This window comes from Oreochromis aureus, linkage group 19, assembly GCF_013358895.1.
Source record: "Oreochromis aureus strain Israel breed Guangdong linkage group 19, ZZ_aureus, whole genome shotgun sequence".
NCBI lineage: Eukaryota > Metazoa > Chordata > Actinopteri > Cichliformes > Cichlidae > Oreochromis > Oreochromis aureus.
The window spans coordinates 10,297,662-10,324,523 of record NC_052960.1 but is presented as its reverse complement, the minus strand read 5'-3'; the positions used below and the strand labels follow the sequence as shown (position 1 = coordinate 10,324,523).

The following is a 26,862-nucleotide window of genomic DNA, read 5'->3' as shown; positions in this document are numbered from 1 at the left end:
TAAAGTGTGTTGTGTTAGTCCCCGAAGGGAAATTACTCCTCTGCATTTAACCCATTCACCCAGTGAAGCAGTGGGCAGCCACCAATGCAGCGCCCGGGGAGCAGTGTGTAGGGACGGTACCTTGCTCAGGGGTACCTCAGGGTAGCCGTTCAGTGGAGTCGAACCCCCGACCTTCCGATCATGGGGCAGACACTCTACCTACTGAGCTATCCCTGCCCTCTGCGCTTCTTGGTCCCTCGTGACACCCCATTTTTTAAAAAAAAATTCTGGAAATGCCTCTAATTTCAACATAGACAAAAGGAATGTTTTTTTTTTTTTTTAAATATCATTTAATCATGATGCAATACAATGTTTTCTTGAAGTTTGATAGAAGGTAAAGAAACTTTATTTCAAAGGTATTCAGTTTCATTTTAGAGTAACTCAGAATCTGCCAGTCTGAGAGATCTAGAGAGTTCAGCATATCTAAAATATACTGTGGGTAAAAACATTTAAAAGTTTATGAATAAGCAATAATATTTTTAGAATTTATTCTCTGGCAGACAAAATGAACCTGTGCAGTAATCTGAGAACTGCTTGGCTGGATTACATTCAGCTCTTACACTCAGTCTTTAAGACTCTAGCAGCTGCGTTCTGGATAAGTTGAAGCTTTTTTTATCACTGTCTTAGGAAGACTGAACAAAAGTCCATTACAGAGGTCTAATCTGCTAGAGATAGCCCTGAACTAGTTTCTCCAGACGGCACGTCAGTACAACTCAGCTGAAGCTTATCTAACTATCTCACAACTCAAACAAATCAAATCAATTCACTGATTTCCTAAATCTAAGATGTGCAAACACAAAAGCAGCAGACATAATTCTATTATTTAGTCTGAAAGCAGAATTGATTACAGTCTTGTGGTATTAAACTATCTTAGTGTACCACTAGTGTAAACTGACCACTGAGTTCAATTTGTTCTTTTGTAAAAAAAAAAAAAACAAGAAATAAATTTAGTTTCATAAGTGGTTTAAAAAAAAAACTTAACAGCTCAAAAGTGAAAATGCAGAAAATTATGAGGTGCACGTGAAGGCAACACTACCCCATGCAGCTGTGAACTTTGCCATCAGAGTGTGGTAGCATCAGCTGTCATGAAGTTAACGATGAATTGCCTTTTAATTTGAAGAAGTGATCAAGGAAATAACTGCTACTGCTCTGCTTATGCTAGGATATAAAACTGACATGCAGGATGTCAGTGGCGGGAATTTCAGATGTGTCAAATGCACAAAAAAAGCACAACTTGGATGTGAGTTTATAAACTCGTCTTTATTTTCTCACGTTTTTGTTTTGCTTTTTACACCGTAGGGCATTTTGTTTCCATCATATATATAATTTATCCTTGGCAAATCCTTCAAGGCATTTCTTGATAGACAAAATATTCTTTGTGCTCTCCGTCAAGGTCTGATGGCAGCCTTCAGCTTCGGAAAGAGTTGGAGAGCGTTTTGTGTCGTCACCTCCATCACCTCCTCCAGCGACACCCCTTTGATCTTACTGATGTACTCGGCAGACACACAGATGTTTTTTGGCTCATTTCTCACCTGCAGTCAGGACAAGGGACAATCGTTGTATTGATTCTTATAGTTATCATATTATCAACTATATTAATTACAACAAACTAGAAACTAGAACATTTGTTATACAATTTTCTTTGTAATACATAAAGAAAATATTAAATAACTGCTCCCAAACAAAGAGAATAATATAAGAAATTTTTAAATACTCGACCTGTTTTTCTGGGCCAAGAGCTGGAGAGTCAGTTTCTAGACAGATGTTCTCTAACGGCAGCTGTTTCACAAGTTTCTGCTTCTTGGTGGAAAATACACACACAGATCACCATAAATCATTAATGCTCAATGTGATAAAGTCAACCAATGAAAACAAAGTCAACACGCCAGTGCTGTGTGGGGAGTGTAAATACTCACATACAACTGTTACCTGTGTCAATTAAATAAACTAGTTTGGTCTGTTTACACACGAATGACAGATAAACTGACTGCATGCTCGGCTGTACCTGCTCACTCCTTATTATGGATGGAGGGATAGAAAAGAAATAGCCGGCCTTCACTCCCTCCATAGCAACAGATGGTTTCCCATCAAAAGCATGAAGGAGGACTTTTTTGACACCTAGTGGCAATACAAAGGGACTGCAGTTTATTTCTCAAACACTCAAGAAAACTGTTTACTCACATGCAAACAGACAGAATAAACTTAGGTGTTCACCTTGCTCCTTCAGGAGCTGGATGGTGGGTCTTCCTGCAGACCTTGAATGAACATTTCTAAAGGCAAAAATTAAAAAAACAAATGAACAAATGTATTATAGAAGGATTCTGTAATATACTGTGGTGGTCCTTGTCTCATAAACCTTTCATTTCTGCAAATGTAAATTTTTGTTTTCTTATGGAGTTCCTCTCTGTCTTATTTAGGTTTTTACACTTTAATTGCAGTTTACACATTTGCCGAATGTATGGATCGTTCCTGGTTTGATACCAGGAGAAGACACAGATCCCTTTAGGGTTGTGTTGTGAAGGGAATCTGGCATTAATATCTACCAAATCAAATATGCAAAGCTATCTACTGTGCAGACCTCTTCTGAATAAGGGAGTGCCTGAAAGACTCTTCTTCTATTAAAAAAAACAACAACCCAAAAACATTAATATTTGTACTGTATATATTGCTACACCTCCTAGGAAAGCTCTTAATTAGTCTTTGCTTAAAAGATGCTAATAAATGTAGCAAATGAATTTCAGAGAATAGCTTTAATACTAAATATCTCATGGTGGTGTCTTGAAGTCAAGACTTACAGAGGGAGGTCCAGCTCCTTGGCTATCTGTGCTTGACGAATCAGGACCAGCCTTTGATTCTCCTTATCTGTGTCACTTCTGACATACCGGGGTGTAAAATCCAAACCAACCTACGACAGTAAACAAGCTGTAATAACATTGTAGTTAATAAAGAAAACCAAAGAAGTTGAATCAAAGATGCTCAATCTTTACCTCTCCAATGGCAACAAGTTGGTCTTTGTATTTCTCTATGATAGGCAAAGCAGCATCCAGATCCTGCAAAACAGACAGGAACACACTCCCGAATCTTACTGTATAAACCAGAAATAATTCATCAATTTTTTTAAATGTACAAGCAGTAAAAATGACAATGTTTTTACTGTTTTCTGAGAAAACTACAGCTGTGGTGGAGGAAGAGAAACACAGACAAATTAACTGTCTATCCATTCTTGTACAACAGTCGTCCTTACAATCTGCGGTTCTTAGTGGTACGAGACTTTAATGAGCCTATTAGTCACTGCAAAATGGCAGAAAGAATGAATCATCCCCACTATTTCAGGAAAGAAGCGCTGCTGTTTTTTTCCACTGCTGAGTACCACGATTGATTTTTTTAAGATCAAACTGAAGCACTAATAATGAGACACACTGGTGACCTGTCAGAGTGCACCCCATCTTCTCCCTAAAATAGCTGGAATACAGTCCAGCACATCGTGACCCTCAATTTGATAAGCAGATGACGATGGGTGGCTAGATGGATGTTTTATTTTCATAAAGCCACAATACAACAATACTTGTTTACGCTCTACATGACTGCTCGGATCAACTGGCTGTTGTGTTTGTGGCCTTCTGGTGAACAAAGAAATATGAGCTGTCTTTCTCATCCCCCATTAGTACTCTTGCTGCAGTGTTTTGTATCAACTGAAGGCTTTTCAGGGAAGTTTAAGAACAACCTGATAATAATTTACAATAGTTCACCCTTGCAGTAATAAAACCATGAACTATTTTTTCAGCATCACTCTGAGACAGGATGCTCCTACTTTTAGACACTACACAGATAAAAGGAAACAATCTTACATATTTGTAAGGCACTTCAAGATTCCTCATAGTGCTACTGGAGGCCAAAGCAATTCTATCCATACTAGGTATTTGGTTAGACCCCATGTTTCTCTGATTTTTACAGCTGAATATAATAACCTCAGTTTTATCTGAATTTAGAAGCAGGATATTAGACCTCAGCAAGGTCTTTATGTCTTGAAGACATTCCTGTAGTTTAACTAATTAATTTGTGTCATCTGACTTCATAGATAAATATAGCAGGGTATCAGCTACAAAATAATGAAAATGCATGCAGTGTTTTCTTATATAGCTGCCAAAGCGAAGCATGTACAATGTAAAAAGTATTGGTCCCAGCACAGAACCCTGTGGAACTCCATGACTAACGTTTGCATGTAAAGACTCCCTGTTTACATGAACAAACAGATACAATTCAAACTAGGGCAGTGTATTTCATTTAATAGCCAAAGCTGTATTCTTATCTCTGAAGTAAAATGTTTCGATCAGCGGTACTGAATGCCGCACTGAGTACCAGGACAAGCACAAGCACTGGGTCCACTCTCAGAGGCCATAAGAAGGTGATTTGTAACCTTCACTAGTGTCATTTCTATGATATGATGCACTATAAATTCTCAAATCCATGAAGGTTTCTGTTTTCAGGAGGTGGTTGTGACACCAGCTTATGTTAACAGCATGGGTGGAACAAGCCTTTAAACTGCAGCAATCCTACCTGAAGGCAAGCACCTCTCTGCTGCTCGGGGGACACTTCTTGAACAGGGTGAACTCCTAAGCAGGGGAAAATGAAACCTGGATACCTGGAGAAAAGTACAGCAGGAAATTACAAAACCACGGCCTATACAGTACAGATACATCATCATTTAAACAGTGCTGGGTACCTCTGTGACAACTCTATAATCTTCTTAAATTCCCTTGAATGCTCGGCCACAGCTAATAGCGCCAACAAGCCAGCCTGGACAAGAGTAATAACAACCAGAAATTATCTTTAAAACAACAAATATCTGACTAACTTTCAGCTTTTTCTCACGAAGATCTCACCTTTTTTGAATTTTCGATCACCTCTTCTACATCCTGGGGAAAAAACGTGGAAAGGTTAAATTAAGTTTGCTAAAGGTAAAATATGAATTTCCAGTCCTTAAACGAGCGCTAATACCTTGTCAAAATCCCCCGCAGAGATGTGACAGTGGCAGTCAACGTAGCCTTGCATGTGGACGTTGTTTAGCCCTCAAAATCAAAACAAACCCGCTTCCGCCAATAAAATCCGACTGCGCATGTGCACGTGTGGGCTCGCCAGTGCGCAAGATCGATAACACTGCGCAGCTCGAGAGGGCGGTGCTCTCTTAGAAATGATTGGTTGAACGATGGCGGTAAGTAAACGGAAACAAATCAAACGTACCTGGTTCTTCAAGGCAAACCAGCCTTTGTTTTGACTTCCTTGTTTGTTTTTTTTGGTCTCATGCCACTGTCAGTTCCGCAACTTTACTTTCAGTCATATGATGTCTGAAGAGTAAGGTCAGATCTGTGTGCCGCACTGAAATGGGAGCTTTAGCCGTCTTTCCTTTGCTTTTATTGATCCTGCAGATCGGGGCCAACAATGCCAAATACGAACCCAACTGGAAGTCCATCGACTCCAGACCGCTGCCAGAATGGTATGACCAGGCAAAGTTCGGCATCTTCATACACTGGGGTGTCTTTTCTGTCCCGAGCTTTGGCAGCGAATGGTTCTGGTGAGTTCTTCTTTTGACATTACCAGATCATTTAAACTTTTGCAGACAATCAGTGCGGGCAAGAGGGTCTGTGAAATCCAGGGAACAACTCATTCACTGGAATTCCGAGATCCCATATGCTTTACATGATGACAACAGTGGCAGTACAGATTAAAAGTTTTACAGCTTTACAAATTTTACAGTGGTAAAACTGTAAAACTTTTAATCTGTACTGCCACTGTTGTACTTTTGTGACCCGGTAAAAATGCCACACATTATTGGATAGAGCATGGACCAAGCTCTATCCAATAATGTACTGCAGCTGTTTTTTAAAGACAAAAACAAGACAAACAAAAACAACAAGTATTATGCTGCACTGCTAATGATACCTTGCTAAGAACCCCCCTCAACAAAACAATATCCAGTTTGTCCTGTTTTTGTTTTTCTGACATGTGACTTCTGAGGTGTCTGAAATATGGCAGACAATTCCAACTGAAAGTCCGACCTTTGACTTATGCCAAACAGCTCAGAAGTCACATGTCATTAGAGAATTCCTGCAAAAACAGGATTTGTTTTGCTTCAAGCAAAGCAGACACATTGAACGATGGGCCACAGGTTCTACGTGCAAGGTACACAATCTTGACAGATTTTGCATTTCATTTGTTTCACAGGTGGTACTGGCAGAAGCAAAAGCAAAAGCCATATGTAGACTTCATGCAGAGGAATTATCCTCCAGACTTTAAGTATCAGGATTTTGCACCGCTGTTCACTGCTGAGTTCTTTGATGCCAAAGAATGGACCGACATCTTTGCCTCATCAGGAGCAAAGTACATCGTTCTGACCACAAAACACCATGAAGGTACACCACATTTTTGTGTATCGCTGTGTTTATATAATACCAGCTACAGTGTTCTTTTTTTTTTTTCTGAAGAAGTAGTCTGATGTCAGTGATGTATGATTGTCCTTCAACCACACAAGAGATGTTCTGTTTTGTTGGTGTATTTGTCAGGTTTCACACTCTGGGGCTCAAAGAACTCCTGGAACTGGAATGCGGTGGATATTGGACCAAAGAGAGACCTGGTGGATGAAGTGGTGACAGCTCTTCGCAATAACGGTGACATTCGTGTAGGGTTGTATCACTCCCTCTTCGAATGGTTTAACCCGCTCTTTGAGCTGGACGCTGCCAATGTCTTCACTACAAACTACTTTCCTACCAGTAAAACGCTGCCTGAGCTTTACGAGCTTGTTGTCAAGTACAAACCAGAGGTGCTGTGGTCTGATGGAGATGGAGATGCACCTGACAAGTACTGGAACAGCACTGGTTTCTTAGCTTGGCTCTATAATGACAGGTAAACTTGCAAAATGTGTATTATTTTTAGATTTTTTCCCCATCATGGATATAAAAACTGAACTGACTGAAGTCTTCTCAACAGTCCAGTACGTGACACGGTGGTGACGAATGATCGGTGGGGCTATGGCTCCATCTGCACACACGGTGGATATTACACCTGTTCTGATCGCTACCAGCCAGGACACCTGCTCAAGCACAAATGGGAAAACTGCATGACCATTGACAAAAAGTCCTGGGGTTACAGACGTAACGCTCCTCTCAGTGATTACCTCACCATCGATCAGCTTGTGTCGGTGAGAGCTGAAAATCGTATTCACCTCTAAACTAAAACAGATTCATTGTGATTAAATGACTCATTGGGAAATTTAGCTAATGCTTCTTTACTCTTTTTTAACACATTTCCTACGACTTTGCGATTTTAAATTGTATCTTTAGGCATTTTGTTACTAGCAGCTGTCGGTCACAAAAACATATCATTGCGACACTTAAAAATTTAAACCCATTAGAGTTAAATCAACAAGTTAAAAAGATGCAAAAATGCAAGACTTGTCTGTGTAATTTACAAAAAGATAAAATAATTAAAACAGTAAAATCAATAAAAAACAACAACAAGATGAATGACAAAATATCATCACATGAGTGAGTGGCATTAAAGAGGAAAGAAAATGGGATAGAGAGAATATAAGGGAGTTCAACCTGAGTCAGCGGCACTAGAGAAATAAGTTAGAAACTATAGCCAGAGGGTCGCTCTGCAAGCCAAGGTGAGCCAGCTGAGCAGTGATGCCATTCTGTGGTTAAAAATGTTAGGATTCTCCTCTGTTTTACTTTAAAACACGCCTCCAGACCCAGACAAGGGAGCGGTCACGTTAGATTGAAGTTCGTTTTGGCTCAAGGGTCAAAGATGGAAACGCTGATCTGGAGCCCTTTTTGTGGCTTTGTTTGTTCATGTTTATGTGTCAAAATCCGCTTGTAATAATTTCCAGACATGCCCACTTTAATGTGTGTCCATGTGTGTGTGTGGTTCAGACACTGGTGGAGACTGTGTCCTGTGGAGGAAACCTGCTGATGAATATTGGCCCCACACATGATGGAAGAATTGCTCCGATCTTTGAGGAGCGTCTGAGGCAGATTGGTCAGTGGCTGAAAGTGAATGGGGAGGCCATCTATAACACAACAGCATGGCGAGCTCAGAATGACAGCCTCACTCCAGATTTGTGGTGGGTCCCCAACTTTTTTCTGTCTTTCTAGAGATAGAAAGATATAGAAAGACATTAAAAGATATAGAAAGATAGATATAGATAGATAAAATCAGAGGTAATTAATGGGTCTAATCTTCAACAGGTACACGTTCAGACCCCAGGAAAAAACCATCTTTTCCATCTTACTCAAGTGGCCAAATAATGGATCAGTGATTCTCAATGAGCCAGTGGTTACTGGGCAAACTCAGGTAAGACTTACTCAATACCTAATAATGTTGCGATGCCAGCTTCTTGTATATAAACTGGTATTAGTGTACATGGCAATAAAATGCAGAACCTTGTTTGAGATCTGAACTTTATTCATAACTTCCTTTTGTTTAACAAAAAAGGTGGTGCTTCTTGGGTATGGCCCTCTGAAGTGGGAGCCTGTAAAGCCCAGTGGGCTGCAGGTTCACCTGCCCCAGCTGTCCTTTAGCCAGATGCCATGCCAGTGGGCCTGGACACTGAAGCTGACTGGTGCCACTTAAAGGAAAATCACATCACTTGAAGAGGAACTGATGGAGCAGAAAGGAAGGATTATACATACGCTTATACGGATGAGTGACAAATTAAAGGAAAAAATCAATATGAAATATCTTAGAGTATTAAATAATTATGTCAGAGCAGCTTCATTGGCAATTATTCCATAAGTGTCTGAAACTAAATGAAGAGATGGAACTTTGTACTTCTAAAAGATATTCCCAAAATTTTTTCTGGTGACGGGGAAACTGCTGTCAGTCCAGAAATATGTGTTCTAAGACCATCATTTTTATGCTCCTCAAAACTGAAACCTTTTATACTCCTCAGGGCAGAAATTTTTATTACAGGATAAGAGTTATCACTCAGAACAACATTGTATTGATTTTCAGTGACCTCAGAGCAAGCTAGTAATCCGCTGGGTCACTACACTTTAAGGAGCAAACATTTAAGTTAGTACATTTCTTTCTTAATATAGTAAAAGCTGATTAATATTTCCATGTCTCTAAACACCCCTGGCTCTGAAATGTGCAGTCATCTTTGTAATACTGGGGCTATGCCCTGCAGATCCAGTGTAACATCCCTCTTCATGTAATAGCTGACCGACTGTTGCTGCGGGGTGAGACGATGCCCTGCACTGACATCCTCAGTAGCCCGAGGAAGAGTTCCTCCTGTTTTCCCGTACAAATCGCACCAAATCACAAGCATCAGAGTCAACAAATGTGCGGTGTTGACCACAGTTTCCAATTCCATTTAATAAACTTTTCCCTACCTGTAAATGCCAGTATTGCTTTACTCATTGTTCCTAATGAATCCCTTTTCACTTGTAAGACCTTTTTTTTTTTTTTCTTGCTATCTTGATAGAGTTTCAGCTGGGCCTGCTTGACATTTTTACACAGAAGACCATGGTTTTCCTTTAGTTTCTCACCCAGAAACCCAGGCAAGTTTCTGTCATTTTGGGACCAATGACATCAAACACTGTGAAATTGCTGCTTTTCTTTGAGATATGCTTTGTGGGAAGTTTATTAAGCCTGTTGCACTGGTCGGTTTGATTAATTTTTAATAAATGTTTCAATAAAGTCAACCTTGATTACACTGACTTGATCTCATTTGTTGCCTCCCTTTGGCGCCCCCTTGTGTCAACATGTGTAACACCCCAGCCGCCTGGGACATTTTAAGCAGTCTGACGGTGCAAAACAGATCTATGCACCCCCGCTGTGCACAGATGACCCGGGAAAACAACACATCCTCTTCTGGCTCTGAAAACTGCAGCAGCAGTAAAGTTATTTTCATGTTGCACGCTGACCGGTAAACCTCTGCAGAATGTCTTTCAAAGCTGGTCTTTGCTCTTTTTCTGCACTGAAACCACAGCAGCTGCAGGAGTATTTGTCGACTGAGACAGAGAGTCCGGTGCAGGGCAGATCTCACTGTTGTGTCTGCTCTCTGTTGCACGCCTTTAAGGTGGGAGGTCCCTGTTCTGCAAATGTTCCATGACGTGCTGATGGGGGGTTTGCAAGGGGTTCTCACGTCTGTGCACACCCCCACCCCACACACATACCCTAATTTCAGCAGGCTATCCCCAGCCTGAGACGCGCACATCGCAGCTGATCACCTAAACACAACAAACAGAGATGTAAGGATGCAAAACGCGTGCACAGATGGACGCACAACAATAGTGAAATACACATATTAATTCTGCATTCTGGGAGAACCCGGGAAGTGCAGCTGAGCTTTAAAGATTGAAGCAGAAATGTTGAGATGTCAAAAATTAAACTTTGATTTAAAGGCAGGACTGCAGTGTGGATTATTTTCTCAGTTTAGTCAACCGGAACAGAACTTACTTGTTTACACTGATGTATTTGTTCTGTTTGGACTGCATATTGTGGAGTTTACTTGCATATACAGTAGTGTGACAAAGAAAGGCTCCACAGGCCTGAGTTAGCATGTTAAATGACAGCACAGTTAGAAAAAGCCTCTACTCTCTAAAAAGAACACAGCAGCAAACCTTAGGATTGCAACACTGGATATGAACAAACCACAAGACCTCCTGAGCAGTTTTCTTTGGAAAGACAGACCAAAGTGGAGATGTTTGGCTGTTATGCATGCATACGGTGCCATGTTTGGAGAAAATCAAACACAACATATAAGCAAAAATGGTGGTGAGAGGAGATGATTTGAGTTTGTTTTGCAGCCCAGGTTCTGAGACTGTGTAGTCATTTAGTCGATCATGAATTCCTCCCTTCCTCTGGAGTCAAATGTGAGGCCACATGTCCAAAAAACTCGACAATGATCCCAGGCAAAGCAGCAATAAAATGATGTAGAGCACTGACTTGAGCATAGTACATTAGGTTTATGTAACTTATTCTTTGTTAGTGGTGTCAGAGACATTAAAAGGATTTTTCTTGCAATACTGAATAATGATATTCAGTTAACTGAAAACAGACATGTTACTGTACTTTGCCATCTTGACTTTCTCCCACTTATTTTCCATTTCCGGCAGCAATGAATTTGCATATTACTTTGAAGTAAAGGCAAGACTTCAACAAAGCCAAATCCTTCCCTTTTCTTAAACTATTATTTTTCATGCTCACTGGGACTGCGTGTACATTTTATTACCAATCAGCACAGAAAATGTAAAACTGCGTGATTCACTGTGTGGTCGACACAGCTGATGCCCACACTGCCGGCTCATTTCTGCAGTCTTGCTTCTGTAATCTGCAGGCAGTAATTATATATGTAGACAGGAACTGGGAAACTGTTACAGACGTTGGCATGGTTGCCATGGAAACACACAATCATGTTAGATTATTTTCAGGTACTGCTGTGATAATGGCATAAGCATGCCTGCTCGAGAGGCTGACTTGAAGAGACGGACAAAGGAGCGGTGGACGGCTGATGAAAAAAGTGAATCGGTTGAAGTTTTCTGAATGAACTGATGGCTTCTGTGAGAAGGTTTTTAGTTTAATGTTGTTGTGTTTGTTCAACCTGCCGGGTTCAGCCCCCCCCTTATCTCAGGCTGCCATATGACTGCCACTACAGTGAGCCAAGAGGAAAACCTCATTCCTTCCATTCATAAACCCCCCTCTCTGCCCTTCTAATTTAGGACTAATATAATTAAAGGCCCGCTAGTAGTCAGGTGCATGTGTGGCATTCAATCACATGCAGATTTGTGGCAGATTTGAGCTGGTCAGTAGAGCCACGGCGTAGCTTTAGATAGTGGAAATGCCAAGCAGTGTGTGGAACATCCTGAGGGACAGACCATTATATTTATAGAGGCTCACGACTTGACCTTCACTGCACATTGAGTATCAGCCATTTTAGTGCCGCTCCTGTAGATACTGAATACAGCATAATGGATCTCAGCTGCACTGCAGTTAGTTAGCTTCAACTTCATCTTTGGCTTGTTAGAGGCTATATCTAATAATAGCTCTCTGCAATTCCATACTGTGGAGGGACTCTGTCAATACACAGACTCTGCATTCACTGCTTCTCTAGCACACAGCGAGTTGCTGTTTTTCTGAAGAAATGCTCTGTGAAATTACAGTTTTGCAGAGAAATAAAAGGCTTGCCATTTGGATAAGATTTTGAACTCTGAGGTGAAGTTCAACAGCGAGTCATTACATAAGTTGCTCTGTTGTGTAAGCTTTGCATTAAGAGGAGGACCTCTGTGAAACATGTCTTAGCCACAGCAAGCACAGCTGGTGCAAGCCCAAAGCCAAGGACTCCTATTCATAGAAGCCTCCAGTTGTTCTCACCCAAGAGCAAAGAGTGAAACCGAGGAGGACGAGGAGGAGGGTCAAAGCCTGGTGTAGTATCTGAAGTTCTGTAAATTATATTGTGTCGAAAGGCCAACGTTTCACACAAATGGCTGAGGCGGGGTGATCACAAATCAGTTCAAAAGCACGGAAAGACCTCGTTTGATGTGTTTGATGGCAAAACCTGCAGCTTCAAACGAATGTTATGACACATTTTATCAGATGGTTTGGCCTCTAATCAAAGATAATTTCACATTAAAATTCAAGTCAAATTCAAATGTTTGTCATGTGCTTTAAAGGACGCTGTTTAATCTATATTCATGTATGATTTTGATTCCAAAAGCCAATCAGATATGTTAAAAATAGACAAGAAAGTACAAAGTAACACAGCAGTAGTTACCTGGGTACAATGTGCCACATTTTGTTATCTAACAATAAGCCAAAAAAGGATGTAAAAGGTGACTAGTAACATTATATGCCAATACTGGAGTCATTTTCAAATCTTTAACCCTTTGTTTACAGAAATTTGTGGATTAACCTGATCAGGAAACATCACAGGCAATTATTTAATTATAAGCAACAGGCTTATGTGTAACAGGGTTACGTGCAAACTGTAAATACATTAAACTGTAGTTGTAACTGCTACGTTAATAGAATTAAGCAATTAGTCTTTCTTCTCTTGTTTTGCAAAATTAAAGCTCAGACTATAACAATGCGGCCCAAAAGTCACTAATTCTTACTGAATCTTGCTCAGAGGAAGTCTTTAAGATTCACTGCAGAGTTGTTGCATTAATGCAAAGGCTCCAAATGGCACCAACTAAACTCGCACATGTGATTCACAAGATGAGGTTCGCAGCTGCACATAATCTGCAGTATTGTCCTAGTTTTTTTTTCTTTTTTGCCGCGTTAATGACACCCCTCATCACGACTCTCTCCATTCACAAAGCAAATCCTGTCGTGACGGGAAGAACTGGCTCTGAACGGGGCTTGTGGGTGTCTCAGAATTCAGAGAACATGTCTAATTTTTGCAGCAGCCTCGCAGCCAGCCACATTCATTGAGTTCCTCTCCGTATGCACACGCTGAATAGGATCACGCTGTAGGAGATGTACATTCAGAGCTCGCTGCACCATATGATTAGAGTCTTTCAGCCGAGCGCTTTTGCATTTCTTCCTACCGACTGTCCGACGCATTTTACATAGATAATAATAGTTAATGAATATGTGTACCTGAATGAATTTGAGCTGTGAGGGATGGGTGATGCTTTAGCTCTTTGGATCATGACAGCCCCGCTCCCCACTTTGTGTGCGGAGTGTGCGAAGCGCACGGAGAGACGAGAGGGAGAGGGAGAGGAAAAGCGCCCTTAAACGTGGGCTGTTGTGTATCCCTCTCTGGGCCCCTTTGCTATTTTTGTGCCTGGGTCCGCACGTCACGCTTGGGTATTTTCTCTGGTGACTAGCTCGCATCAATAGATCTTCTAATGTACATCCAGTCGGCCAGCAGCTTCGCGACTGATGGGACTTTTACCTCGCTCGTTTCTTTCACATTTTGCCACCCGGACATGAGGAGAATGGAGAGACGGACTATGCAGTATGAGGAATGTCACATGTGACTGCCGATATGGGACAGGGGACTATTCAAATGTCAGGTTTGTATGAGGATTATATTTGATATGTGAATGCCAGCTGCTGTGTGTGTGCTGTGTGTCACTCCGATCACAGTGAGAGAGCTGCTGGTTCATTCTGCATGCTGTCGTACAGGACTTTAAAGCCAGCCGTCTCCTTATGATATTTATGGATTTGTTGTCAGCGTGAGACTTCAAGCCCTATTCCCTTTAATGGCCAACTTAGCCCCTAATGATGTAATGCAGCGGCATAACGATGCTCTCCCGTAGCTCACCGTGCTCCCTTGTGTGTGAAGGGATGTGCCCAGCGAATGTGCGGTTCAGATAAATGTCTCCACAGAGTCGTTTCTCCATCCATGCGGACATACTGTACCACAGTCAGCCCACAGTCATCCCGAAGCACACCTACTGCCACCCACCTGCCTCCTGTTGTTGCACGTCATTGCTGCTGTGTCACATATTTTCGTTTAGGTTAGCGCTTGTTGCCAGGAGTGAGAGGAATTTGGCTTTCAAAGGTGCGCTGGCCCACTCTTTTTTTTGGAAAAGTCTGAATGCGCTCAGAGACTTGTCAATGAGACTCTGAATGTGACGGCTCTGTTTCCTCCCTGTCGTGCTCAGTTCAAAGGTATGCATTGTTTCTGAGGGTCTTATCTCATTGTCACTCTGCACCCATATTCCCCTCTTCCCTCCTCTGGTGGCTCACAGAGGATGGAAACTAAGCAATGAGGTCAGATCGACCTTGAAAGGGAGCTCCCTACCAGGCCTCTGAATTTTTGTTACCCCGAGGCACCCTCCAGCTTAGTTTACCTCTCTAAACCTCCCCGCTGAAACATGGATCATTCCAATCCAAAGCTGCCCCTCCACCTCCTCACCATCCTTCATATGCCTTCATTATTTTTCCTGTATGTGGAGGAAGCGTTCAAATCTGTCTGACAGCAGAGACCCTAAAGATGAGCTCAAAGAGGGGAATGGGCATTTGGATAAGAACACAAAAGGTAGATTATCATCTTTACTGCTGCTTTCAAGCGTGTCTCGGCATCTCAAGAGTCACCTTGGATTCATATCCTCTGGTTTTTATGCCTGAGCAGTGTGGTGGTGTGCTAACAAAGAAAGAAAGGGAGTGAGAGAAAGAGAGTGAGAGTCGAAGGATGTCCTAATTAAAGGGAACTCAGAGGGTTTGTACCAGATAAAATTACATAACGTCGTTAGGGAGGACACAGCATTTGATACTGAGAAGATGAAAATGACGTGCCCTGAGATGGCCATCCATCCCCACGGTATGAAGTGAAAGTGTAACCAGTTCACTTCAGCCACAGGCATCATGATGTTTCTCGCTTGAGTCCTGCATGTTTACCTACAGTGAAGAGTGTGGTCCTGTGCAGCTCACTGTGGAGACGGACACTAGTGACTCAGATAGGTTGGAAGGTTTGAATCCCACTGGAGGCGATATGAAATGATACTGGATTTAGATAAAAGGCTTTAAAGGTGCAGGCGGGCTCATTACACTTCATTGCCATTGATTTAAGACTATCGACTGGCATGCTTCAGCACACACACCAGACTTCAAAAAATGCTTACTTCCAATAACAGCCTTGTCTTCTGTCTGGTTCAGTCTAGTTTTTATTCCCATAATTGCCAATAATGTCGACCACGGCTGAACACATGAGCTTAAAACTGAATTTATTCATTCCCTTTGACCTGTTGTAACACCCAGTGGCAACCTATACAATGTAGGGTTAGCTTGTGTTATGAGCCATACAAATAGATGAATTTTTTACAAACTAGAACATAATTAATTACCTTTCAGATTAATTTTTATACATTACAGTTATTTTTGAAGTTTATCCAAAAAGATTAAAATTTGATCCAAAGCTGAACACTATCTCTAACTCGGGATGGGGTGATGGTGACCCGGTGCCTAAATGTTTGAATAAAAGTGGCATTCCACATTAAAGGACAGCCTTCTTCACTTTGAAAGTGTTTCCCATTGAGCCCTCACACATACACACAATTAAAATAAACATATACAACTGTTTATTACACATTACAGTACTGGCTTGTTTCCCCATGAGGACATCATTTGACAACCTCTCCTGTGCCCTTAATGATCAGTTTTGACACCTCAGTAAATATCAGTAAAGATGTGGTTTGGTAGAGACCACCTTCACTCACCCAGTGATTTTGTTCCATAACCAGGCCTGAAATATGACAGAAAACACTCAGGTCTGAAGGGACCTTCAAGGGTTACTCCTAGTAGGCTTTCAAAGGGTAAAGAGTTAAATACTTCTTCATATGCACATTCACAGAGCTTCAGAAAATTAGGTGCCAGGGTTTACCTTGGTAAAGAGACCCAGTTTTTCCATTCCTGCTGTGATGGAGCTCATTATGAATTTTATACTCCAGTTTTATTAGGAGGACTTTTGGGAAACAGCCTTGAATAGCTCTCAATTTCAAGCGCAGACACACACACACATACACACAGACTTTCCTGCCTCATTTATTTTGTCACGATAATTTTCTTGCATATTTATGTGGTCCTAGTTTATGTTATTGCATCCTAACGACTCTTTCTTATTTCTTTCAGATGACCCTTCCCTGCAATTCACATGTATGTTAATATTACTAAAGTTACATAACAGTTATTGTCCTTGAAAATCGATCGCAAAGGAAGTGACACTGGATTCATGGAGTCACTTGAAACTACTGCAGGGGTAAAAAGCTCCACTGAGGGTCAGGACAGAAATGCTGCACAGAAAAAATGCACATCGGAGGTTGCACAGAGTAGGCGGAGACCACCAGTCGAATTGGAAGCCAAAGGGTGGCACCAACAACTAGAAGAAGCTCAGAGCAAAGATACGTGTGGTTTCAAAGAAATGTCTGACTCAGGGAAATCACTGCAATTAGAAGATCAGCACCCTCAAGCCCAGTCCACAAGCCATCCAGACTATGAGGTATCTTCATACCCACTACAGTCCACAAAGCAGTTTTCTAGTGGCAGACAGAAAGCTTCTACACAGCCCCCAGCACCCACATCTCACAGGAAGTCCCCCAGTTCACCTGAAGTCCAACAACAATGTTCAAATTCAGGGATGGATCCACTTACAGAAACGGTGTGCAAGGTGGAACAGAAACCACAAAAGCCTGGGAAGTATGTTTGCGATTACTGCGGAAGGGCATGTGCCAAACCCAGCGTGCTCAAGAAACATATTCGCTCGCACACAGGGGAACGACCCTACCCGTGTGTTCCCTGTGGGTTCTCCTTCAAAACCAAGAGTAATTTGTACAAACACAGAAAGTCTCATGCTCACTCAGTCAAAGCTGGAACGGTGCCATTCTCAGAACTCGGTTCGTACAATGCCAATACAGACCAAGGGTCTTTTGAAGGGGAAGGAGAGCTGTTCTCTGATGCTGAGCAAAGCACAGACACGGACGAGGACACTCTTAATGACCCGCTGCTGCTGCTGGACTCTCCAATGGAGGGATCAGATAACACTGCTGTAAAAGTACTAAATCTCATTGCTCAGAAAAAGGGAGCCACGTCAATGTCAGCTCAGGATGGTTCATCCCAACCCCAAGAAATCAATGCACCTTCTGCTGCTGCCGAGGCTAGTCGTGCAATTCAATCTTGCACAATCAAACAGAGGCTGGCACTCCGGCTGTCTGAAAAAAGAAGCAGTGACTCTGACCACAATCTGTCCCTCCCAAGTCAGTCTAGCAAGGGCAGCACGGACTCCGGGTACTTCTCTCGCTCTGAGAGTGCCGAGCACCAGACCGGCCCTCCGAACACTAACGCAAAGTCCTACCAAGAAATTATGTTTGGAAAGTGTTATCGGCCAAGCCCTAAGCAGGCAACAGCTTTTGCGGCTTGTAGCACAGACACGAGTGAATATACCGGCAAACGGTCAGAGAAAGGCGTCTCCCGTGTTTTCACCCAAGAAAAAGACACAGTTGAATCAATCAAAATAAACACAAAATCGTTCACAAGGGAAGAGGTAAAAGAACCCCTATTAGATGCTGGCTCTGATGTGGGGCCTCTGATCAGAAGCAACTCAATGCCAACATCCTCAGCAGTCTGTCTGACTATGCCTCAAGCACTCAGAGGCAGTCACTCGTTTGATGAGAGAACAAGCACCGGCGGCATGAGGAGACTCAGGCGGCAAGCCGCTTTCGAACTATCCGCGCAAGATGGCCATACTGACACTGACAGTCACGGAAAGATTAGTGAGAGTGGCATTTCACCCTCAGGACTGGAAATGGAAAACTACCCTTCTGTGGTGCCTAGTATGAGCCATCAGAGGCATGCGATGGAATTGGCGACGCGCAAGCGTCGGAAGGAAAAAAGGGAAGAGGAGGATTTGTCGGGTCAATACGAAGGCCATCATGAACTGTGCGAGGAGATGTTTGATTCAAGCAAGGACTATGATGTAAAACAAGGCGCACTGGGCATTATGGCTTTACGGAAAGGCCATTCACAGATGGACAGGTGTGACATGGACATATCGGTGTGCCCTGAGGTGTCTGCTCGAAAAAACTTAGGGAATGTAATTTCAGTTATCCAGCACACAAACTCAATAAACAGGCCTTACTCTGAACATTCAGAATCTTACAAATATCAAGCTATGGAGGCCTCTGAATCATATGAGATGGAGCGAAGTGACAGTAGATTAAGGCAGTCGGTTCAATTGGGGCCCAAGCTTGTGCGGCAGTCTAACATACAAGTCCCAGAAATTAGAGTCACAGTAGAGCCTGACAGTCCAGAAAAAGCTCCTGAGGTGCAGGTGAAGGAGCCAGAGAAGCACGTGGAGGAGTTTCAGTGGCCTCAAAGGAGTGAAACTTTAGCACAATTCCCTCCGGAAAAACTCCCTCCAAAGAAAAAAAGGCTACGCTTAGCTGATATTGAGCACTCCTCTGGTGAATCTAGCTTTGAGTCCGCCTGCACTAGCTTGTCCCGCAGCCCCAGTCAAGACAGCAACTTATCTTACAGCTCCACCTTATCGTTTGACAGGGAAGAGAGCTTGAAGTCAGTCTCTCCAGCCAGGCAGGATGAATTTGGCAAACCATTAGAGTTGTTAGCTGTGCCAGGGAGTGGGCACTCCCTCTCAGTGCTCAACCAGCGTCAACAACATGAAATGAGACGCTCCTCCTCAGAGCAGGCGCCGTGTAACTTGCGCAAGGAGTTCCCAGAGGTGCGCAGCATATCATTTGACTATGGCAGTCTTTCTCCAACATCCAAAGTTAGACACGTGGACATAAACTCTGTGAAAGAGAGAAGGAAGGGAAACTTAGTGCGGCAGGAGTCACTGAATATGGATAGCGAAGTAACACAAGTCCCATCACAAGTGTTTCCACAGTATCTCAGCAGCATCTCCTCTTCATTCACTGCCGCCACTATCCTGCCGCAGACTTTGCCAATATTTTCAGCTGGGAGTACATTTCCTCAGCTTGCACATCCGAGCCTGATGGTTCCCGTAAGAATTCAGACTCATGTTCCATCCTACGGTAGTATCACATACACCTCAGTGTCGCAGATTTTTGAGAATCAGTATGACAGTGTTAGCTCCACCACGTCCACCCTTCAGAGTCAGAGTTCAAGAATTTCTGGGAATCTCGATTCTCATAATGTATCGGCTCATACAAAACCACCTACAACACACACCCTCAATGTTGAGGCCCTTGATTTGTCATCAGCCAAGCTCAAGACAGGCATCCCTCTCTCTCTGACCTCCAGAACTATCTCAACCACTAATGCCTCCAGTGGTGGTGCAAACAAACGGATGCTATCCCCTGCCAGCAGCCTGGACCTATTCATGGAGGTCAAGCAGCAAAAGCGTGTGAAAGAGGAGAGGATGTTTGGGCAGATTGTAGAGGAGCTGAGTGCAGTGGAATTGGGAAAATGTAATTTGAGTGAAGAGAAGGGGCACAGGTCAGGGATGCAGGGTGCACCAACACCTCATGCTCAGAATGACTCACGCAGGAGTAAATTTATCACACTTCAGCAAAAAGAGGCCGAGGCCACGGACCACGGCGCAGAGTCAGTTATGGAAAGCAGCTCCATGGATGCAAGCTCGCCTCCTTACGCCATGATATCAGTCAGTGAAGTGAAAGAAGCTGGCACGGAGAAACGAGTGCAGATGGATATAGTGGCACAGCTGGTAACCAGTCAAGACATCCTGATGTCAGACTCTGAGCATTCAGGACTGTTATCTCAGTTTCCAAGTCTTCGCACGACGACAGGTGTGAGCTGGTGTTATCTCAATTACACCACGCCGAGCTGCTCTCACAGCACCGCCCCTTTCTCATCTGTGTACGCCACCTGGCGTGTGAGTTCCCATAACCCGAACCCTCTTGAAGTGAGCACCAGCGCTGCTCTGGCTTTGCTGCAGTCCAGACAGAGAGGAGACAAGGTTATATACACCATGGCTGCCATGTGCCAGCCTGGTACAGGGAAACTGGTCTCATCACTCATCCTGTGGAGGCAGACCATGGAACAGGTAAGAAAACGATCCTGTCTTTGGATCAAAAGCATACTGGTGTTTTAAACACCTGTTGAGATATTGAATTAAAGCCTTATTTATTGTATATCTTATATCAGTAATCACTGATATAATCAGGAATAATTGTGAGAAGATAACTGTTTAAAATGCAGAAAGTTTTAAGGATCTTAATACCCAGAATTTGGCAAACTGCACACTTTAATCAACCGACAGAAGGTTTCCTTGGAAAGATCCTGGAACGAGCATTTGCTTGGTGCTGATAATGATATTTAACTATGAATCGCCAAATGGTCTTGATTTAAAAAAATATGTCTTGGAGATGAAAATACCAGAGATTATAATTATATTAAGGTAATTGTTAAGTCCAAATCTTGGTACTTTTCTCCACTGTGCTCAGTGGATAAAAAGCATAAAATTTAACACTAAGATCAGAGTTACCTGTGCTGGGTTTTTCCCCCAGCAGTGGCATAGTTCATGTTTGCAAAACATGCTGTGCAATGCCATGTGTGACATACAATATTGGTGGGATCGCGTTGCACTGTCGATATGGTGTCCACTTAAAAAGGATGTTAACACAATGTTTGTTCATCTGATTCAGCTGCAGAGGAAACCGGAGCCCAAAGAGGTGGACGTCACCTACGGGAAGAAGGTGAAAGACATCAGCTGCAGAGTGAAAACTGCCAAAGAAGAGTGGAAAGAGAGGGAGGCTGCCACAACCCAGTCTGTGCCAACACGAATTAAGATCTTTGAAGGAGGGTCAGTCGAGATATTATTTACCATTACACTTGTCACTTCTGCTGACTGCATATGCAGCGGATATATTAGAGTGCTAGTATGTGAAGTATCTGTTGGCCCATGCTCTTTTTGCAGTTTACGACTGTGCTTTTTGTGCATTTCTTTATTAGAAATGAATCTCTCTCTTTCAGGTACAAATCCAATGAAGACTATGTATATGTTAGAGGTCGAGGCCGGGGTAAATACATATGTGAGGAGTGTGGTATACGTTGTAAGAAGCCAAGCATGCTGAAAAAACATATCAGGACCCATACGGACGTGCGGCCGTATATCTGCAGGGTTTGCAACTTTGCTTTTAAAACTAAAGGTAAGCATTTTTTTTCTTACAGAGTAGTGAGTTATTGTAGCTGTAGCAGTGATAAAAAAAAGTTGTAAGATTAACTTTTTTTAAGCATCTGAAATGTACGAAAGTTCACTTTCTGTTGTGTTTAATTTCAACAAATTTGCCTTATTTCTACAGGAAACCTAACTAAACACATGAAGTCAAAAGCGCACATGAAGAAGTGTCTTGAACTGGGAGTTTCAGTGACGATGGATGAGACAGAGATACAGGAACATGGTAAGACTGGGATGTATGTAAGTGTTGTAGATATGCCCAGCTGTCAGTGCAACAAATCCAGCTAAACTAATGTGTTTCTCATTTCAAGTGGACGACATGCAGCAAAAGTCCAAGACAGAAGTGGCTGCGACGACCAAACATCAGTTCTCAGACGCCGAGGACTCCGACGGCATGGATGAAGAAGCTGATGAAATTGATGAAGATGACGATGAGGACGATGAATACGAGGGTGATTCCACTCCGAAGTTACATTCAAGAAGCACGAGTCCTCAGCCGTGTGGAGTTACCTCTCTGTCAGTTACAGCCACTGCTGCCATCCACGGCTGCTCCCTCGCATCTCTGCCCGGAGTCGATGTCAATCAGCAACCCTCCGGTAGACGTACGAGCTTGGATCATCGTCCTGTTCTTGCAAACGACCAGAGAGAGAAATCCGTGGATGAAGACTCTCTGACAATGCTGTCTCCAGATCACAGCAGCTTCCTTTTTGACCCTTATTCATCTTGTCTACTCTCTCCTGGCTGGGAGTCTCCCATCAGGGAGCCCTCTCCTTCACGTCTACGTTACCCGTCCCCAAGGAGGGAGCTTTCGCCACGTGGTCGCTCCTCTCCCAGATGGGATACCTCTCCGCTGAGGCCCGGTTCACCTAGCTTCACACCCATCCAACATCCCTCCCCGGTCTCAATTGAACGACCCATGTCTCCCGGTATAGAGCTTGTTGGAAAGCGGGAATCCTCAGTCAGAGGCAGGCAGAGGGTTGTGTTAAGAGCCGTTTCACCACGCAGAGGTTCACACCAACATAAAGGCATCGGTGACAAAACCAGACACCAAGCAAAGATGGAGATGGCTCAGCACCAAGGAGCCTTTGAAATGGAAATGGTAAGTAGCACAGCGTGTTCTGCAGCCACTTCAAGTGTAACACAAACAAAGAGCTTTTAAGGACTTATTGTTAATCTGTTCAAGTGTATAGCACAGCAAACTCTGCTGAATCTGGGTACACGTAGATGGACCATGTGTGGTGTAAAAACAAAAAATATTTTCATACACTGTATTTAAGAAATTTTTCAGAAATGTTATATTCTTGTATACTAGTGTATCTAACTTGAACAACATAAGATACCAATCTAGGCACAGTTAAATGGTAACTATGTTTAAAATTTTAGCTTAGCAAACAAGCATGCTAACTCTTGCTAGCAGTTGGCGAGTCGAGTCCATCGCCATTTTTTCTTTTGGGACAGTTTTTTTTTTTGCATTAATTTAATAATTTTCAAGTCAGTAAATACTTAGCTTATAAAGCACAACTGTTGACTAGCTAATGTCGTGCTATCATGACCTGGCCTTGTATGGTTGATACTAGTTTTTCAGCAGATTAGACACTTGCTACAGTAAGCGCACCCTGATCATTAGCGTTTGTTACCAATACTGAACACTATTCTCCACTAATGCCCTAGTCACACAGGCTATCCCCCAACTGTTGCTGGACGTTGCTGGCAGTTGCATTTAAGTTGATTACAAAAGTCGGATTCACATAGGCCCAGGGGGCAGCCAGTTACCCAGTGGTAATGACCGGTTGCTTCAGAAAACTGTGTACTCTACAAATGGTTGGCGACTGGTTGTTGGCAGTTGCTAGAATGCTACACCACAAACTTTCTTGTGTTTGCTTTTAGCGTTAGCAGGTTGTGCATAATTAGCATGGAAGATGGCAACTCAGGTGCAAAACTCTCAAAATACTTGTCAAGCAGCAGTGAAGCTGCGAACAATGTGGCTCAAACTGTAAATACAAACTTTCGGCACAGCCACCAATCACAAGGAGGTTTTTGGTGCATTACCTTCTTCACGGCCATTTTCACCTAGCGACAGCCAGCAACCACTCACCAACGACTCAAAAAACCCCCACATTTTTCCCTAGCAACCAGTGTATATTTCAGCATGGAATTAGCTATTTGTGTTTCACTAGTTAAAAGAAAAGCACACATACATTTTCTTTTTCTTGCACTGAAAGAACAAGTAGTAGAATATTCTGTTGGCAGAGAAGTTTTTTCTTCTCTGAGTGCTTTCATTTTTCAACATTCACATTACTTCATGATTTCTAACTAAGATATTTTCACATGAGAAATTATCTTGGCGATGCTGAAACTGCTGCTAATTCTGCCAATGTGTCGTTCCAGGATCAAAGGAGCAGCTTGGCTTCCAGTCTGCCTGGTGCTGCCAGTTCTCATCATCAGAACATCCTCAGCCACCTCCCTCTTCACTCCCAGCAGCAGGCCCACAGTTTGCTCCCCGTTGTTCCTGTTGGCGGGCTCCAGATATTACACTCCCCGCCTTCCTCCAGCACTGATGTCAGCCCCTCTGTGGCGCCAAGCCCCCAAAGCAGCGAAGGCCAATGTTGCAGCAGCAGGGAGGGATCTGTCCTCAGTCCTGAGACAGAAGGAGAGGACATCAGAGGCCACGGCCAGCTGTCCTGCCACGAGGCCGCTCAGGAGAAAAGCCTCGACCCTGAAGTCGGAGACAGCAGACAAGAGGAGAATGTACAGACCTGCTTGAAAGCCATCGCCTCGCTGAAGATTACCACAGAAGACCCTCATTAGAACCGCCATTGTCTGTTTTCTCGGGTTAATCAAGGAAAAGACACCTCCCTGCTACACCTGCGACCTTGTCACCTTCTGCCCTTTAGGCACATGACCTCATCTTTATCCCATTAGAGGCAATATAATAACACTTCCTCTGGTCTTGCACATACCCGAGACATCTTCTTAAGTGGATAAAATGAGTGGAGGTCATATCTTTTCAGTGAAGAAGAAGGCCACCGCATCCGATGAGCTCTTCTCTTCAGAGGCTTTTTGGAAAACTTGGACGAGCAGCAGGGTGTTTTGCAAGGTGGAGAATCATTAATGGGTTCAGGTGCAATATGGAAAGATTTTCTGCTAATATGCCTTTGTCTGACATAGTAGTTTGCGTACAATTGCACATAAATTATATTTATGAATTCTGTACAAATGTCCTTAACATATACTCCTTCTTAGATACATACAAACAGTGTATTTTACTGTGTGTACTTTGAAAATAGACTGTTGTTTATGTAATCATATCAAGGTGTAATGCAGTAGTGCAGTAAATAAAGACTATTTATAAGGGGAAAAGTATGTGTATTATGAAACAGTCTGACCAAATTTTAAGTAGACGCTTCTTGTGCAGTTTGGTGCTTCTGATCAAGCAGCGAGGGTCTGTGCCTTTATTTTGCGTTTCTTCATTTCTTTATCAGAGGGAGAACTACGGAAAGCGGTCGAGGTACTCTTTATTCAGAGTGTTTGCTCAGAGGACAGCTTTTCTTTCTTGCCCCGTCAGTTCTGTTGACAGACGGACGCAGCTTTATTTATGTGAAACAAGCTTAAAAGAAACAAAAAAAAGTTTCCTATGTTGCAAATTTTCTTAATGTTGTGGTTTTTATCTTGGTAAAAATGCATGGGATTTGCTATTGCACAACAATAGAGGAGGTAATTATGTAATTATGAATACTGTAAGATGTATTTATATATTAGAACGTAAGCACTTATTGATACTGGTAAATATTTGACTACTATTTATATGGTATATCTGTACTTATGCAGCAGTGATGCAGTTATGCAGTGAGCTACGCTGGCATTGCTTTTGATCTCATGTCGTCTCTACAGTTTTTTTTCATGCTTATACAGATGACCATGAGCATTTAATGAGTTTTAAAGATGCACTTTCATCCTTTTACCTTTGATGTTTTAACTGACTCGGTCAGTGGAGGAAATGGGGGAGTAAAACACAGTTTGTTCTCTTGTGATTTTTGACACATTCCAGTTGTTTTTTTCTTTTCTCATTGTGTAAAACACGTTGCACACGAATCCAAGGGGCTACAATGATCAGTCAATAGTACATTTTCTTGCATTTCAAGTGTAACTGGATGAATCAATATCACTTACTGTAAGTAATAGTAAGGTAATGACGTTAAAAGCATGACTATTACTGTGCTTCAGCTCACAATGTAAGTAATCATTCACCAAATGCATTACTTCTTCTCTGTATATATATATATGTGTATTTTTATGATTTAAACTATTTTTGCAGTGTTGAATTCTGAAAACTTTTTATGTGGATTGTTTATATCTCTTTAAGAGGTAAAATGTCTGCAGCTGATGTAATGGCAGAGGTTTAATGAGGCTGATTGCTAACACAGCGTGTCTCATCTTTTTAAAAAAATGTACTCACATCTTTAAGTGATTATCCGTTTTTGAGATTTCAAAATTTAAAAACACAACAACACTTTGTTCACTCATGTTTACATAAAAGATTTAAAGGTGCACTGCTTTAATTTTGTGTTTTCCTTTCTGAAGGTGTATGTAGCTTTGATTTCATGGTTGTGTAATTTCATTTGTTGTGCAGATAGCTCATAAAATGTGAAGGGAAAGTGAAGCCTTTTATTTGCTTTTGCATACATTATGTATTCAGATTGTGTTTGTGTTTTTTTTAATATTGTATTCATATATACTGAACTGCATTGTGCCTCTCATGTCAATGGAAATCCTGTAAAACACACAGAGGACAAATCATTTTACCTCTAAGCTAAGATTTTTTCGAGGGGGGAAAAAAACAACCTCAGTAGCCAATCTGTTGTTTAGCTATTTGCATCAAATCTGGCTAGTCAGGACGGAGTGCCTCTTTTATGCTATGAGGAATTTATTGTTTGGTGCTCTACTTTTTCAGATTAAATTCAAAATTGTTTTAAAAGAATATACTTCTAACCCAAGAATGTGTGTCGCAGCTTATTTCACGGCTTCCGTACCTTTCCTCCTGCATTATTCACCGCTGTTTAAATTAGAGCTCGCACGAGAAGGTTTTCAGATGAAATCGCTCACATTTTATCTTCAGGGTACAGTGAAAAATTGGAGAATCTCCAACCAGTGACATCCTCTGGTGAAAAATTATTACTGCAGTCATAACACGGGAGAGGAAAAAT

The 26,862-nt window shown here is 42.3% G+C and overlaps 3 protein-coding genes and 1 long non-coding RNA gene across 6 annotated transcripts; 2 read left to right on the top strand and 2 right to left on the bottom strand.

Moving 5' to 3' along the window:
* Positions 1-1,280: 1,280 nt before the first annotated feature.
* Positions 1,281-5,180, bottom strand: LOC116318094 (putative deoxyribonuclease TATDN3). Of its 2 annotated transcripts, none has more exons than XM_031737025.2 (10): positions 5,038-5,180; positions 4,923-4,955; positions 4,763-4,836; positions 4,597-4,681; positions 3,027-3,089; positions 2,835-2,944; positions 2,254-2,309; positions 2,045-2,157; positions 1,759-1,839; positions 1,281-1,571 (listed from the first exon to the last, which is right to left on the bottom strand). In XM_031737025.2, exons 1-10 carry the CDS (start codon positions 5,089-5,091, stop codon positions 1,428-1,430), a joined length of 813 nt encoding a protein of 270 aa, XP_031592885.1. In that variant the 5' UTR covers positions 5,092-5,180; the 3' UTR covers positions 1,281-1,427. The 2 variants fall into 2 exon arrangements, with proteins under 2 accessions (XP_031592885.1, XP_031592884.1); XM_031737024.2 differs by having other exon boundaries at positions 1,759-1,836.
* A 90-nt stretch (positions 5,181-5,270) lies between these two features.
* Positions 5,271-9,751, top strand: fuca2 (alpha-L-fucosidase 2). The gene is made up of 7 exons (XM_031737017.2): positions 5,271-5,611; positions 6,262-6,449; positions 6,600-6,939; positions 7,024-7,234; positions 7,968-8,158; positions 8,283-8,388; positions 8,530-9,751. Exons 1-7 carry the CDS (start codon positions 5,421-5,423, stop codon positions 8,665-8,667), a joined length of 1,365 nt encoding a protein of 454 aa, XP_031592877.1. The 5' UTR covers positions 5,271-5,420; the 3' UTR covers positions 8,668-9,751.
* LOC120434886 lies at positions 9,491-13,379 on the bottom strand. The gene is made up of 2 exons (XR_005609412.1): positions 13,152-13,379; positions 9,491-10,268 (listed from the first exon to the last, which is right to left on the bottom strand). It is a non-coding gene; the product is annotated as an uncharacterized LOC120434886 (long non-coding RNA).
* Positions 13,380-13,645: 266 nt separating this feature from the next.
* hivep2b (HIVEP zinc finger 2b) lies at positions 13,646-26,636 on the top strand. 2 transcript variants are annotated; one of them, XM_039603492.1, is made up of 7 exons: positions 13,646-14,057; positions 16,618-20,524; positions 21,126-21,283; positions 21,454-21,629; positions 21,783-21,881; positions 21,970-22,757; positions 24,047-26,636. In XM_039603492.1, the coding sequence occupies exons 2-7, from the start codon at positions 16,718-16,720 to the stop codon at positions 24,464-24,466; spliced, it is 5,448 nt and encodes a 1,815-aa protein (XP_039459426.1). In that variant the 5' UTR covers positions 13,646-14,057; positions 16,618-16,717; the 3' UTR covers positions 24,467-26,636. The 2 variants fall into 2 exon arrangements, with proteins under 2 accessions (XP_039459426.1, XP_031592946.2); XM_031737086.2 differs by lacking the exon at positions 13,646-14,057 and having other exon boundaries at positions 15,895-20,524.
* Positions 26,637-26,862: the final 226 nt, after the last annotated feature.

Bases quoted from the DNA above. Each gene is read 5' to 3' on its own strand.
- LOC116318094 (XM_031737025.2), bottom strand. From the start codon at position 5,091: ATGCAAGGCTACGTTGACTGCCACTGTCACATCTCTGCGGGGGATTTT. The intron at 4,837-4,922 runs GTGAGATCTTCG...ACTCTTGTCCAG, and splicing joins TGATCGAAAATTCAAAAAAG to GCTGGCTTGTTGGCGCTATT. The intron at 4,682-4,762 runs GTACCCAGCACT...ACTTTTCTCCAG, and splicing joins ATTATAGAGTTGTCACAGAG to GTATCCAGGTTTCATTTTCC.
- fuca2 (XM_031737017.2), top strand. From the start codon at position 5,421: ATGGGAGCTTTAGCCGTCTTTCCTTTGCTTTTATTGATCCTGCAGATC. The intron at 7,235-7,967 runs GTGAGAGCTGAA...TGTGTGGTTCAG, and splicing joins CCATCGATCAGCTTGTGTCG to ACACTGGTGGAGACTGTGTC. The intron at 8,389-8,529 runs GTAAGACTTACT...TTAACAAAAAAG, and splicing joins TGGTTACTGGGCAAACTCAG to GTGGTGCTTCTTGGGTATGG.
- hivep2b (XM_039603492.1), top strand. From the start codon at position 16,718: ATGGAGTCACTTGAAACTACTGCAGGGGTAAAAAGCTCCACTGAGGGT. The intron at 20,525-21,125 runs GTAAGAAAACGA...CATCTGATTCAG, and splicing joins GGAGGCAGACCATGGAACAG to CTGCAGAGGAAACCGGAGCC. The intron at 21,630-21,782 runs GTAAGCATTTTT...TTATTTCTACAG, and splicing joins CTTTGCTTTTAAAACTAAAG to GAAACCTAACTAAACACATG.